The 14,895-nt window shown below is 38.2% G+C and overlaps 2 protein-coding genes across 2 annotated transcripts in view; one reads left to right on the forward strand and one right to left on the reverse strand.

Moving 5' to 3' along the window:
• Positions 1 to 5,815, forward strand: part of LOC107553263 (sodium/potassium-transporting ATPase subunit beta-3-like) — a 13,002-nt gene extending 7,187 nt beyond the window's left edge. Inside the window, exons 2-7 of the mRNA XM_016235437.1 lie at positions 902 to 1,030; positions 1,171 to 1,269; positions 1,371 to 1,558; positions 2,275 to 2,325; positions 3,836 to 3,922; positions 5,191 to 5,815. Coding sequence (XP_016090923.1) covers positions 902 to 1,030; positions 1,171 to 1,269; positions 1,371 to 1,558; positions 2,275 to 2,325; positions 3,836 to 3,922; positions 5,191 to 5,358 — 722 coding nt within the window. The 3' untranslated portion in view covers positions 5,359 to 5,815. The remainder of the gene's footprint in view (positions 1 to 901; positions 1,031 to 1,170; positions 1,270 to 1,370; positions 1,559 to 2,274; positions 2,326 to 3,835; positions 3,923 to 5,190) is intronic.
• An 849-nt stretch (positions 5,816 to 6,664) lies between these two features.
• LOC107553262 (G-protein-coupled receptor kinase 7A-like) lies at positions 6,665 to 14,523 on the reverse strand. The gene is made up of 4 exons (XM_016235436.1): positions 13,725 to 14,523; positions 13,134 to 13,571; positions 9,059 to 9,339; positions 6,665 to 8,725 (listed from the first exon to the last, which is right to left on the reverse strand). Exons 1-4 carry the CDS (start codon positions 14,319 to 14,321, stop codon positions 8,392 to 8,394), a joined length of 1,650 nt encoding a protein of 549 aa, XP_016090922.1. The 5' UTR covers positions 14,322 to 14,523; the 3' UTR covers positions 6,665 to 8,391.
• Between the last annotated feature and the right edge of the window lie 372 nt (positions 14,524 to 14,895).

A 14,895-nucleotide genomic window follows, 5' to 3' on the forward strand; every position in this document is an offset into this window, starting at 1 on the left:
GGACAGCTTTTTTCCCTTAATAAATGAAATCATCATTTAAAAACTGCATTTTGTATTTACTTGCATTATCTTTGTGTAATTTTAATATTAGTTTGATGATCTGAATCTTTTAAGTGTGACAAATATGCAAAAAAGTAAAAAAACAGGAAGGGGGCAAAAACCGTTTCACAGCACTGTAGGTGCTGTTGTGGCTGTTGCGTGACACATGACGACCCCCAACTCGTGCCCCCTCAAAAATAATGAGTGCATGACACCCCTGTTGTTGTTGTTATTATTATTATTAAAAGGCTACATAGTGTAGTTTTAATTGAATTTAAAAAAAGTCTGTGATTGACCAATCAGACTGAAACTGAATAAGATAGTAATGCACACTGTGTCAGATTAAAATGAGCTCTATTTCCCTTAATAAATGAAATCATCCTTTAAAAACTGCATTTTGTATTTACTTGCATTATCTTTGTGTAATTTTAATATTAGTTTGATGATCTGAATCTTTTAAGTGTGACAAATATGCAAAAAAGTAAAAAAACAGGAAGGGGGCAAAAACCGTTTCACAGCACTGTAGGTGCTGTTGTGGCTGTTGCGTGACACATGACGACCCCCAACTCGTGCCCCCTCAAAAATAATGAGTGCATGACACCCCTGTTGTTGTTGTTATTATTATTATTAAAAGGCTACATAGTGTAGTTTTAATTGAATTAAAAAAAGTCTGTGATTGACCAATCAGACTGAAACTGAATAAGATAGTAATGCACACTGTGTCAGATTAAAATGAGCTCTATATGAGATCCCAGCAAAATGTTGTGCTTTGGTTGGAAGGATTTAAACATTATGCTTTTTAGGGCCTAATTAATTTAGTTCTGCCTAGCAACAAAAGATTTTCAAAGGTACTGTGTTTCAGGTCTCATCCTCCTCTTTTACTTGGTCTTCTATGGCTTCTTGGTTGCCATGTTTGTCTTCACTATATGGGTGATGCTTCAGACGCTGAATGACGACACACCAAAGTATCGAGATCGGGTTGCATCCCCAGGTGAGTTTTTCAGTTTTGCAAACATTGACCGTAATTATTAATTAAAGAGTGTAAATTACAAGGTCTATTTTCTGTTGTACATACTTCTCAGTTATGAGTTATTTAAAAAAAATGATAACTAACTTTTTTCTTTTTCGCAGGGTTGGCTATCAGGCCAAACTCTTTGAATATAGTTTTTAACAGATCAGAAGCTCTTCAATATGCCCAGTATGTCCAGCATCTAGAATCGTTTCTGCATCGTAAGTGCTCTAAACTTTGCCTCACTCTCATTTTTTAAATACTTTCCCATCTGGTTGCATAGTACTTGTATATTTATAGTTTCTCTCTTTTCTATTTCCAGAGTATAATGACTCAGAACAAGCCAAAAATGACTTGTGTATGGCGGGTCAGTACTCTGAGCAGGATGAGGAACCTCAGAAGAAGGTGTGCCAGTTCAGGAGGAGTTTACTCCAACGTTGCTCCGGGATGGAGGACACCACCTATGGCTATGCTAAAGGACAGCCGTGTGTTATTGTCAAGATGAATAGGGTGAGTAACTTTACATACACTACTGTTCAAAAGTATGGGGTCAGTATGATTTTTTAAATGCATTAAGCTTTTTATCGAGCAAGGATGCATTAAATTGATCAGAAGTAGGGTTGCAAAGGGGTGGAACATTTCTGGTAAATTTCCGGAAACTTTCCAAAAATCCCTGGAATATATAAAAAAAAAGATCCTGGAAAGTTTCCAAAATTTACTGGAAATGTTCCACCTTTTTGCAGCCCTAATCAGAAGTGATTAATAAATGCTGATGATAAATAAATGCTGTTCTTTTGAAGTTTCTATTCATTAAAGAAACCTGAACATTTGTATCATGATTTCCACAAAAATATTAGGCAGCACAACTGTTTTTCATTATTGATAATAATAATAAGTGTTTCTTGAGCACCAAATCAGCATATTAGAATGATTTCTGAAGGATCATGTGACACTAAAGACTGGATTAATGGCTGCTGCAAATGTAACTTTGCCACCACAGGAATAAATTGCATTTTAAAACATATTAAAATACAAAATAGTTAATTGTAATATTTCACAATATTACTGTTTTACTGTGTCTTTGTGAATACACAGCATGTATTTCTAAATGAATTATGCATTATCAAACTATTTTCTTCAAGAGTAAAAATGTCTGGGTATTCATATCGACTTACTGACTGACTGAGGGTGAATCAGGCTGATATTGTGATATTCTTAACCCTCAGATCATTGGTCTTAAGCCAGCTGGAGATCCATACATCAACTGCACATCACAGGTAACAATTGTAGACCTGTTTAAGTTGGGTTACAATTAAAGAATGATTTACAATTTTGTTATTAAGACACTGTAGACTATTTACGATCATAAATAATGTACATTTTTGTATTTGTGGTTTAAAGCTGCAATTTGTAAGAGAAATTTAGAAAATGGAACTAAAAAGCACACAACTTTAAGAGATTAAGATCTCATGCTGGCTGTTTCTCGGAGTAATCACAATTAAAATCCATGCTTGGTCTGCAAATGACCTTCCTGCTTAGTATTCTCCAACCATTCCCATCTACTTAACCACTTTATCATTATTGTTTTGGCCTTTATAACTTTTGGTTTGCTTTTTGAGGGCTCATGTCAAGATATAATTAAGTCACATGGCCAATCAAAGTGTAAGATGCTAGCAAATCAACAGTCTGATTGGTGGCCACACAGCCCTCACCTTTTTGGGGTGTTTCATTGCTCTGCAGTACAGCCACTGTTGGAGCAGAACCTGTTGGTGTTTGTAATTGCCAGTGTTTCTGTAATTTTCTTACGGATTTCAGCTTTAAGGTTTGATTTATATGTTGTTGTGTTTCCTGCTTGGATTTCTAAATGTTAGTCCATCCTCTCTCAAAGAGTGTTTTTTTTTCTTTTCTCCCTCCCTTATTTCTTTACCTCTCATGTCTCAATTGCATGCTGCCAGTTGAACTCCTCTGTAAAGTGATGGGTAAGATCACTGTATGTCTGGTCTCTCTCATTATCCCAGTCTCTCGTTTGCTACTAGTGTGATTGAGCATGTCGCTTATATGCTTTATCATTCCTTACCTCAAATTTTCTGCAAGCCACCACATACAAGTATTTTTTAGAATTTCTTGTCAGAATTAGGGATGCACCCCGATATATATATTTAATATAATCTAAATTAAATAAACTACATATACACATGAATTTAGGCAACATTATTATGTACAGTGTGAAAAATGGATAGCCATTTACAGAGTTGCTAAAGATGACATTACAGTGTTATTAAATTATTAGTGTTTTATCGATTAACTTCAAGTGAGCGTTAGATGGCAGCAAAGTGTAAAAGTAGAGAAAGAGAGCTGCACAATTAAATATCCAACCACAATCAATACAAATAAACATTAAACATCTGTAATATTGGCTGATATGGTACTGAAATCTCATGCATCCCTAATCAGAACCAGTTGTCCATTCTCACAGTGGTTACCATCCGAATAATTTCTTAACGAGTCGCTACTTTTGAAGAAAGATGGCTAATGAACAAATAGTAATTCGTTTAGCATGGCAAAGCAGCAGCATGACTTCTAGCAAGCTGCAGTCTGCTTTTTCTGTCGCCTGCTGGGATACATTATACACTTGCATCCAAATTTATTTTTACACTGCAGCTACTGTATGTGTCATGGATAATTTATATTAATTGTCAGAACTACATGAAACAGCATCATCCACTCTCACCCAGTCACAGCCTGTTGTCTTCAGTTGTCTGATGGTATTTTCTGCTTTCTCTTCAGAGTGAGAAACCTCTCCAGATGCAGTATTTTCCCCATGAGGGAACTATTGATAGGATGTACTTTCCTTACTATGGGAAAAAAGCACATGTAAGTATAGAGCTCAGCGCAAGCTTAAAGGAATAGTTCACCAAAAAGATGAAAATTTGACATGGCCGTACCCAGGATTTGAAAATTATAATTATTATAATAACCCCTACAAATACAACTCATTATATACACTATAAACACTTTAAAGGAGACAGACATGTAGATGTTTGTGAAAGATGTTTTCTCTGTTTTGGAGGGATGATTATTTTTAAAATCATACTCTTATTTATTGCATCAAAATTTGTTAATACTTTACTATATTTAAGGGTGGATAATTTGATCAGTTTATTGCAACAATACATAACTACGATAACTTGCTAATAATGCTCTTATGAAAGTTTATAGCATGATTTGTGAAAATTTAACTATACTGAATGACATGGCATAGACTTCTTCATGGCTAGTTTTTGTGTATTTCATTTCATTTTGTAACCTACTTGTTCAACAGAGCTGTGTACTAGTGTGAAATGCTACTGTTTTTAGCGTTGATAACAGCGTTGATAACGTTTATGACAGATAATATCATGATCATTTTTGCGTTTCCCTTACTGAATGTCGTATCCTGTCAGCAAAAACCTGCATGGGCTTTTTGTGATTGCTTTCAGTTTAAGTGCCGGCGATGCAGTGTTGCCAGATATTGATACTAAAACAAACAAAAGCTAAAAATAAATAAAAATAAACCGAAATTATTTCCAATCTTTTGCAAATAAGATAAGATGAAGATATCGCTGACTCGAAACTGCAACTTCCTACTTTATAAACTTTCTAAAGTGTTAACTTTATAAACTTTCAAAAGTGTTAAATTAAGTGAAAAATACAAATCCAAAAACGCGTATAATAACATGAAGGATGCGCCCGCGCGCTCACTCACACAACTCTCTCAAGCATTGTTCACTCCGGACCTCGGTGGCCTCATAGCTGGTTATATGGGCCTGCACTCAGGCTATAACTGATGTAGATGAGTTTGTGTCTTTATCGGAACAGATTTGGATGAATTTAGCATTACATTACTTGCTCACCATAGATCCTCTGTAGTGAATGGTTGCTTGTGAAAATGAGAGCACAAACAACTGAAAAAAACATTGCAATAATCCACATGACACAGTCCATTAATTAATGTCTTGTGAAGCAAAAAAAAACTGTTTGAAATAAATATATCATCATCTATCATCAAATCTTCTGCAGTCAAAGAGGATCCAATGGAAGATACTATATACTATATAGTATGACAATATAGTATTAGTTTTTCTGTCTCTGGTCATCTATAGGAGGGCTATGTTCAGCCTCTGGTTGCTGTTAAGCTGTTGCTTAAGAAAGAAGACTACAACTCTGAGCTGATTGTAGAGTGCAAGATAGAGGGCTCCAACCTCAAGAACAACGACGAGCGCGACAAGTTTCTTGGTCGAGTCACCTTTCGGGTCCTGGTGACCGAATAAAGCATCTGCTGGTGCGGACGCTAAAGGGGAACATGCACTACTTTTCTTCCTGTTGTCCCTGTTCTCCTTTTAAGCCCTCCACTGTATGTCCTGCTGGTCCTCAGCAGGTCTCAAGGACCTAATTTAACTCTCCACAGACAGGCATGACTGATTGATTTTTGTTAATGAATCCCACTCACCATGTCTTCACAGGATACCGGTTTAGTCGTCTGTCTAGAAGGCATGAGTGTCACTGAACAATTGTTTTTTTAAACCGTGGGCCTCGCATTCCCTAGATGTTTTGAATTCTTTAATGTCATTACATTGGACCCTTAAAGGGATTTTGTTTACATTGTGATTCATGAGACGGGTTAGTCGCTATCTTAATCCTTAGTTGGTGTTTTTGTGTTTGTGTTGCTCTGTGTGAATATATTTAATGATCGTATTGTCATATTGCTATAAGATTTATGTAAAAAAAAAGTGGCATTATTTGACACAGTTTTGAAATATGAAATACGTAAAGAGCCAAATTTGTAACCTAAATGATTTTCATAACCTCTGCATGGATCCTCGTTCATGCAGATGCCTTAAGAGCCATTTAACATCTTGGTACAAATGCTATTTTGACAAATAAAAAGAAAACAAGTAAATGGTGGTTGTAGATTGTCTGTAATATCCTGAATGTCCCACATGTTGGCGTTAGGACATAAAGTTGTCTAACAGGAAATGTATTTATTTATTGCTAAAAAAGAATGGCAGAACTTCAAAATTACAATTGTGTTGAGTAGCATTTTTTGTATTTGCACTCTACATGTACATTGCCTAATAAAGCTCAGAAGTGATGTAACAGTCTTAAAACGCAAGAAGCAGATTCATTCATGCGTGATGAATCAGACTGGTATTTCTATGCTCTCAATGGAGATCATAAATTGGTGAGTCTGGTGAGAGTGACTTGTCTTGGTTCAGCAAATCAGACTGGAGGTTACAAGGATTAGAGGTTGATTTAAGTACGCGAGTATAAACCAGATTATCGCCTTACACGATAAGTGTGGTGTTCTGAATTCAGCCCCAGAACTTTTCAGGCAGACTGTGATTTGACTCCTTAATCTGAGGAATATTTTTAGGTTTTGACTCTTGCACAGATTTTTTCTTTTTTAGCTTGCAACATGCGGTTCAATTTTCATCGAGCATTACGTGCAAGATTAATCTTCAGATTCAGTTAGGAACACCTAAGAGTAAAAGCAAGAAAACAAACACATTCAAACCAGAAATAATAGCAGGCTCCGACTCCCTCGAATTGGCTGATTTGAAACCGAATTTGCACCAGTGTTATGGGAGGGGAAAAAAGCTCCGAAATAAATCTGTAAAAGAAAGAAACATTTTATTGACCAATTTTGTATCCATGCCCCTGTTGAACAACTGAAATTTCTATTTAGAATCATTCTCAAGCCTTACATACAATTACATTCAATCATTATTACTTACCTCACAAACAGTAAGAACTCAACACTGGCAAAGACACAGAACAAATAATTCATTTGCAGACAGGTAGTTTGGTCCATTTTATGTCACAATAACATTTTTTTTGCTCTTGCTCAGCATCATAGAAGCAACACCGCTGAAGACTGGAAGAGGGCATAACCTCCACCTTGGTTACATAGCGCAACTTCTGAGGATTTAGCAAATGTATCAGTGCCAAAACCCTCTCTTTGTACCCTTGAGGAATGATCTCTTTCAGCTAAACTTTCCTGTGAAGGAAGGCTGTCTGCTGTGTACATCTTAAACACTCTATTATGACGGGATATGATAACAAAACACAAATGGAATTACCTTTAAATGCTAAACAACCAAGCTCTGATTTTATTACCTTTCAGAGCTTATAATATATATTGATTTATTCATTCATATTTATATGTACATATTTATACATCCAATTCGTTTAAAAATCTAGGCGAGGAATCCGAAAAGCCCTGCTATCAAAGATCACAAGCATGGAGGTCATGAGTTAACAATTTGTGCGAGACTTTCTACAACAGAGATCATTGGAGCTCTGTTGAACAATCACACCACTCATTCAAATGCACTTTGTTAGCATGTAGATGTTTACCTGTGTCACAAGCAGGCTTACATGGAATCTGTGCAGATTTCCCGAATGGGAACGTCCATCATTCACAACATTGCATCCTTCACAATTATTTTGTTACATATTTTCACAGATTTCGCCGTGTGATGGACTAGCCGTCTCCAGGGTCTTTCCCTACCTACAGCTTGAGATGTTGGGATAGCCTCAAGTAACCAGGCAACCTTAGGGCAAACGGTTTGGAAAATAGATTGGTGGATAGAGGAATTTTGGCTAATTAAATTTTCCTTCCAACTACCCATTAGCTTGTAGTACATTCCACAGATTTCCCAATTCAAAAAATGAGAAAGAATTCCGCAGATTCCATCAGGGCCTGACCATCTTAAAGTCTTACAAAAAATATGTAATACAGTAGATGCTAATTAGTACACTGTAAACTAATCCACAAATAAACTGTGATTTGGCAAGGCAGGAGATGTTTGAAATGCAAGCCGCTGCTTCTTGGGAATGACTCCACTTCCCAAATCCACACATCTCTGCCTTCTGATCACAAACTGCTTCCGATTACATTGAGTCGCTATTGTTACATCACAATCTTAAAGTCTCTTTAGGGGGCCTGTAGTCCTCTACTCTTCTAGCATCTTCTCAATAGGGAATAGTACTTTTACTCGCACCCCCGTTGTGTAGGAGGCTGACTACTTCACGAGACATAAAGGATCTGCAGAGAAGAACTTCCCTGACTGGTCCAAAGCTCAGTCCACCATATCATGGATGGTCTAGAGTGTTTCTCAGACCATGTGGCTGTTCAACTGAAGCAATAAGAGTCTCCTTCTATACTACAATGGACTAATGTCCCATCTCTTTCCAGTCATGGTCCACTCTTCCTCAACACAGAGCACAGTTTCATTCATATTAGTGAAGCCACTGAAAGCATTTGCTGGTGAATTCTGGGCTGGGTGGCTGGATTGGTCCTCTCACAGAAGCGTGCAAGTGCCCGATTTCTTATCATCATCTAAACCACCACATGATTCTTTCCGGTTGGGGTCGCTGAGCTCGTCAAAGAGTCCAGTGTCAATCATCTCCTTTTGCCAAGCAAAGCACACAGCACCTGTGCTAAACTCCTTGAAGAACTTTTCATCCTTTGCATCAAACTCAATACCCTTGATTTCAGAGAACTCAGCAATGTCACCTGTATCCTTTGCGTAGACAACGTTGGGTTTGGGCACCCAGGGTGGATCGATAAGGCCGGCCTCCAAACGAGCAAAGTTGATGGACTTGAACCACTCATGCTTCCTGGGATCATCACCCCTGTGAAAATAGTACAAGTAACAATTATACACCTTGGTCATGTGGGAAAAGGGAGTTTGATACATTTAACAATATTGATATTGATCAAGGAAATCAAGGCTTTTGGTCATTATTACATTTGGCCCAAAAGAAGAGATATCAGTTGACTGAATAGGAAATCATCTAGAAAATCATATTTGCCAAAGCATACAAATTTGATACAATAGCTAACTGGAATACTAATACAGAATATTGTGGTAAAGGATTTCAAACAGGTTAGGGTCCACATATCCTGCTTTAACACCTCCGATCACACTGAAGGATCAGTAGGTTAAGAGGGATAGAAGGACTTACTTGCAGCCAAGACGTTCATCAATCTTCTTCTTGAGGAACTGCTTGATGATGTCTATGGTGGGGGCGTCAAAGTTCTTGTGCTCAAACTTAGGTTCCTCGTTAATGATGCGCCTTTGTACCTCCTCCTTCTCCACCTTCTCCTTCTTGGCTTCAGGACCTTTGAATGGGGTGTAGCCAGCTACCATTTCATAGATACTGCAGCCAAGGGCCCACCAGTCCACTGATGTCCTGTATGGGGTTTCAGTGAGGATTTCAGGTGCCATATATGCACCTGTTCCAGCCTGTGAAAAGAGAACCAAAGGGTTTGAGGGACGTATCATAATTTATTGTGGGAAACTGGTTAAATAAGATGCAAAACCACCCCTCTGTATGAAACTGTGAGGGTTTGAAGAGCATATGTGCTTGTCAGAGTTTTTTTATTAAAGGGTTAGTTCACCCAAAAATGAAAATTAGGCTGTGTTTTACTTACCCCCGAGGCATCCTAGGTGTATATGACTTTCTTCTTTCAGACGAATCCAGTCAGAGTTATATTAAAAATTGTCCTGGCTATTCCAAGCTCTATCATTGCAGTCAGCGGGTGTTGCAGTGCTTCAGTCCAAAAGAAGTGAAATAAAAAGCGCCCATCCATAAAACAAAGTGTCTCACACGGCTCCGGGAGGTGAACAAAGGCCTCCTGTAGTGAATTGATGCGTCTTTGTAAGAAAAATAACCATATTTAAAACGTAATAATCACTTTAATCTAGCTTGCGCTCACTGTTGTACACTGGAAGCAGTTCCGTGCGGATGACGTATGAGGTCGGCTTTGCGCATGCGCCGCTCAGAAGTGACAAAAGCGAAAGCGCAGGGGAGAGATCAAAACAAAACAACGGTCACTAATTAGAAGTACAAAATTAGGATTTGTAAAAAATGTAAGAGGATTTCGAAATAAGCCAAGAGGAGACTGGTTTTCCTTTGCTAAAGTAAGGAAACTTTGCTTCCTTTGATCCTGTAAACAAACGTTGGTTTTCACGAGACTCGCCGGCGCATGCGCAACGCTGACCTCATACGTCATCCGCCCGGAGCTGTTTCCGTGTACAACTGTTGGAGCAAGCTACATTAAAGTGATTATTATGTTTTGAATATGGATATTTTTTTTACAAAAATGCATCGATTGTGAGGCGCTTTTTTATAGATGGGTGCTTTTTATTTCACTTCTTTTGGACTGAAGCATTGCAACACCCGCTGACTGCAATGATAGAGCTTGTCTGAAAGAAGAAAGCCATATACACCTAGGATGCCTCGGGGGTGAGTAAAACACAGCCTAATTTTCATTTTTGGGTGAACTAACCCTTTAAGGTGACAGCACTAGAGTAGTAGAGCATTTTATGTAAGTATTACCCTATCTATTGCTCATACCTCATTTCCTCTCTTTGACAGAAAGAAGAAGATTAATTGTAATCCTCTACTATCTGTCAGGAGTCATGTGCCGATCCACTGAGATGAAGTGGACAGTTAGGCTCAAATGCACATGTGCACCTTTGTGTACAAAGCTGCTTTCACCTGGAGTCATTCGTTTAGAACTATATGGCAAATCTAACAACTTCAATTTAATTGCATGGCTTTAAGACACATCACCATGGGGCTTAAAAATGTATCTATGGGATTTAAGGCATGATAATAGTTACAACAACACAATTGTATTAAATAACTAAGATATTTCAGAAAAAAGCATTGTTTTTTTTGGCTAAATAATCTATCCTAGTGTAATGCTAAGCAGGAAATGTGTTGGCAATTTGTACTTAAAGTGGAAAACCCTCCAGAAATGCAAATAACTATAATAAGATAATTGACAGGGTTAGGTTTAGTCAAGCTAAAATGTAGTGATTACATGGGAAAAGATGCACGGTCATTGTGCCAGACTAACATAATTAGATTACCTAAGCAAGAATGACCTAGACCTTCAGACCACTAAAGCTATAATGTGTGCATATAGTGTAGTTACATAAATTAAACTGCTGGGTCATGGTTTTAAAGTTGTGAAATGTCAAGAAGATTAAGGCTTCAATAACAGTCAATAAAGTGTTCAAGAAAGACAAGAAAATGACAGCAAAGAGCAGTGATAAACGCAGAGTCTTCAAACATATAAAATTCATGTTACAAATATAAAATGTAGCGCCTCCCCAGCCTTTGGCTGTCTGATCAGAGACAGATTTGTGTAATTCTACCTAAGAGGATCAGGAGTGTAAAGCCAACCAAACCCCCGGTGGTTCAGCTTGGGCTTCAACCTGCTTTGAGGACTCAAGAAGGGCACAGGATAATAAGCTTATAGGGTCACTGCAAGAAAGTTGTTTCATTTTGACATTTGACAATATAACAAAAATGAACATGTCATGAGGGATAGCACTGAGTATGTAACATCCTTTTGTCTAGTGAACAATCGAAATATGATACGAAGATATGAATTCCAAACAAGGCGAAACAAAAAAGGTTGAGGAAAAACTTGATGAAGGTAGTATATTCCTTCTGTTATATGTATCATCTACAATCTATCTTTACAAATGTAACTTGTCATTACAAATGTAGCTTCTAACACTTTAAACCATTTAGTTAGATAACCACTACCTAAAACACATTCAAATTCTGGGAATAAGTTAAAGGCTCGATTAACCTAATTTGTGTTGTGCTGAAATATTAAGTACTTTGAAATCTGTAATGAGCCCTTAACATTTCATTGAGTAATTTAATTTATCAGATTTTTGTTACTTTTAGCATAATTCCTTGAATGAGCTTCCAATTTACTTCTGCAAATCTCCACTGAGACAAAAAAACAAAAGGTTTCACTTAATGTTTCATCAATCATAATTTCATCAGTCAATTTCATCAAGCTTCCCAGTTGCTGATGGTGTACTGTCCTTTTACAATCAATAATGCTGCACTACATTAAAAACATCACAATAGCTATAGATTTCATGCTATTTTGTATAACACTGTTTTATTGTCATGCGACAGAGACCCAGTCGTGATTATTGCGCCTCTTGGGTAAAGGTGAAGCACTTGTGGGCCCTTTGAATGAAGTAACCTTATCTTAGCTTAGTTGGAAGCTAAAGCAGAGTTTCAATGCAGAGCAGATTGTGAAATGAATACTGATATAATTTAATGAAAATAAATATCATTTATAATATAATTTAATGAACAATCCTCCTAATCACAATTATATGTGCCCTACCAACGCAAAAGCTTAAAGAGACAATGAGCCTAGGGTGCAGGTAAGGACACTGCAGCTAACTGATCCTTGTATCACTTCTTTATGCTGTCTTTGTGTCTGTTAACTGGTGTAGCTGTACTATGGTTGATGAAGATCACCAGGAATTATATAACAGGCACAGAATACCACGCTAACATGGCAGTAATCCCGATTTACCATGTAAAAGACAAACAATCTTAAGGTCCCTAAAATCTCTAAAGTCCTGGTGACATACAAGGACTGCTAAACATAAAGTAAACAAGGATTTGTACTAAACCAGTAAACTCAAATGGTGTTCTGAGGACCACTTGTGGTCTGTGATGGAATCTAAGTGTTCTGCAAGTTGATTCACTACTTTAAAAAAATGACATCTATAATTGCAGAAAAGTCAATTAATTAATTGACTAATTACTTAGCTGGTTGTGTTCAGTTTATGTTAAATTGTTTTCTCACAGTGATGTAGCTCAAAGGTATGTGTCAGTGTACATAAGTGTTTAGTCCAACTTAGCTAATGAATAGTCCATTTAGGTTTATTAGATAGTAAGTAGTAGTAGTAGTAGTAGTAGTCTATATAAGTAGTAGTTTAGTTTATTTGCTTTTGTCATGATTAGACTAGTCCAATCTAGTTTACTTCAATAACATAGCATAATTATGGATTGGTGTTGAATAAAATCCCCAAATAATGTATGGAGTGTTAGGTAGTCTGTAATTTTGGTTTTTACTGCTTAAGTTGTTCACCTCCTTTAGTACTTTGAGAATGACTCTCCATGCTATTAATCTCACACAAGCATACTCAATTGTTATCCGGTGCCTTTAACGGTACTGATCACCGCATAGATGTGATTAGCTCACCTTCTGGGTGATGGTTTTTCCAACAGCAACCTCCACAGCGAGACCAAGATCTGAAAGACGGCACTGGCCCTGGCTATCTAAGAGCACATTCTCTGGCTTCATGTCACGGTACACGATGTCCATGGTATGCAGATGAAGGATACCGGTTGTAATCTGAGCTGTATAATAGATGATCCGTTCCCTTTCGATACCCTTCTCACCAATGTTATAGATGTGATACTTGAGGTCACCTCCATTCATCAAGCTCATGACCAGACAGAGATGGGTCTTGGTGTCGTAAGCATAGGCCAGGCTGACAATGAACAGGCTGTTGACCTTCTCCAAGATCTTCTTCTCTAGCAGGGCCATTTTCTCACCATGTTTCTTCTTGAGACGCTTCTTGCAGAGCTTCTTGCAAGCGTACATCTGGCCGGTGTTCTTAACCTGCACTGCACACACCTGGAAGTGTATATGATTGACACAGTTACGTTTGAGAGGCTACATCATAATATCTTGGATTTAAGACATGTATTCATAATTTTTAGCACCTTCTAGTTAAGGCTGACATTGAAAATGTATGCTAATAGATTGCGCTTCACAAAAAGAACCTACCTCTCCGAATCCGCCCTTTCCAAGTGTCCTGAATTCATAAAAGTACTTATCAGTGATTGGCTGTCTCTCGTACTCTTTCCACTGCAAAAACTTTTCAAAGCATTCGCTTGTCTGGTAATCTGTAAACGGCTTGCCTTTTAGGAACTCTTTGGTGGCCTCCTTCACCTGTCCCATCACCTCCTCGAAATCTTTGTCAGTAACCGCCTTGCACTTGGCTGCTACATCTCCAGTCAGGAAGGTGAGGGAGATCTTGGAGCCATCTTTGCAGAACTTATTGATGATATTTGTACGGGCCTTGTCTTTAGCAGCGGCCTCTGACAATTCCCAATCTATCAGATCATCCAGAAATTCTGCAGCAGTGCTACACTCTGGCCCCGCTTGATCCAGGTACTGGCGAAACAACTTCTTTCCAATAGGCTGCTTTTCGCAGAGGGAATCAAATTCCTTTTCCAGACTCGTCCTGAGTGTCACACATTGGTCTGCCTTGGGTAGAGAGAGACTTCGGCGACGTTTCTTCATTTCCTTGTCATCACCGCCTTGGGCTTTTAGGTAGGCCGTGTTGGCCACCAAGTTATCGAGTCCCCCCATGTCACACATTTTGGTGGCTGTGTCGGGTTAGTCGCCCCAGAGAAATGGAAAGCTCTGGAAGCTCTGTGTTATCAGGCTAAAAGATGCTACTGCCAGCACTCAGTGCGTTTGTGTGAAACTCGCTTCGAAGCCAAGGCGCAGATGAGCTACTAAGACACAAGCGCCTGCAGACCAAGACACACTGACAACCCAGTAATTACTCATTTAGAATTAAATACCTGCAAGGGATTTTCACTTAAGTATATTTGTGTGGTCTATACTCAGCTACTATTCAAGGAAAGGAACTTATAAGAGGGTTCTCCCACTAAGAAGCTTTAGGGCTGACTATATTTAGGCAGATGCAGAGCGGTAGTAAATGGATGGCCATCGGGCTCTGTTGTCTAAACATAAATGGTGATACGATAAGGGGAGCAAAAATGTGGGAGCTAACAGCTCAGCATGGAGTGTACAAAATGCTGAGGACGCACTAAAACGTTCTCCTGTTGTTTATAGGCCAAATGGTTAATGTGCTATTGCCACACTAAATACCAAAGAAGAGGGCTAATGTCCATCTGCTGACACAATCAACCATATGATTTTGAAT

This window comes from Sinocyclocheilus grahami, unplaced genomic scaffold, assembly GCF_001515645.1.
Source record: "Sinocyclocheilus grahami isolate Dianchi unplaced genomic scaffold, SAMN03320097.WGS_v1.1 scaffold467.1, whole genome shotgun sequence".
Lineage (NCBI taxonomy): Eukaryota > Metazoa > Chordata > Actinopteri > Cypriniformes > Cyprinidae > Sinocyclocheilus > Sinocyclocheilus grahami.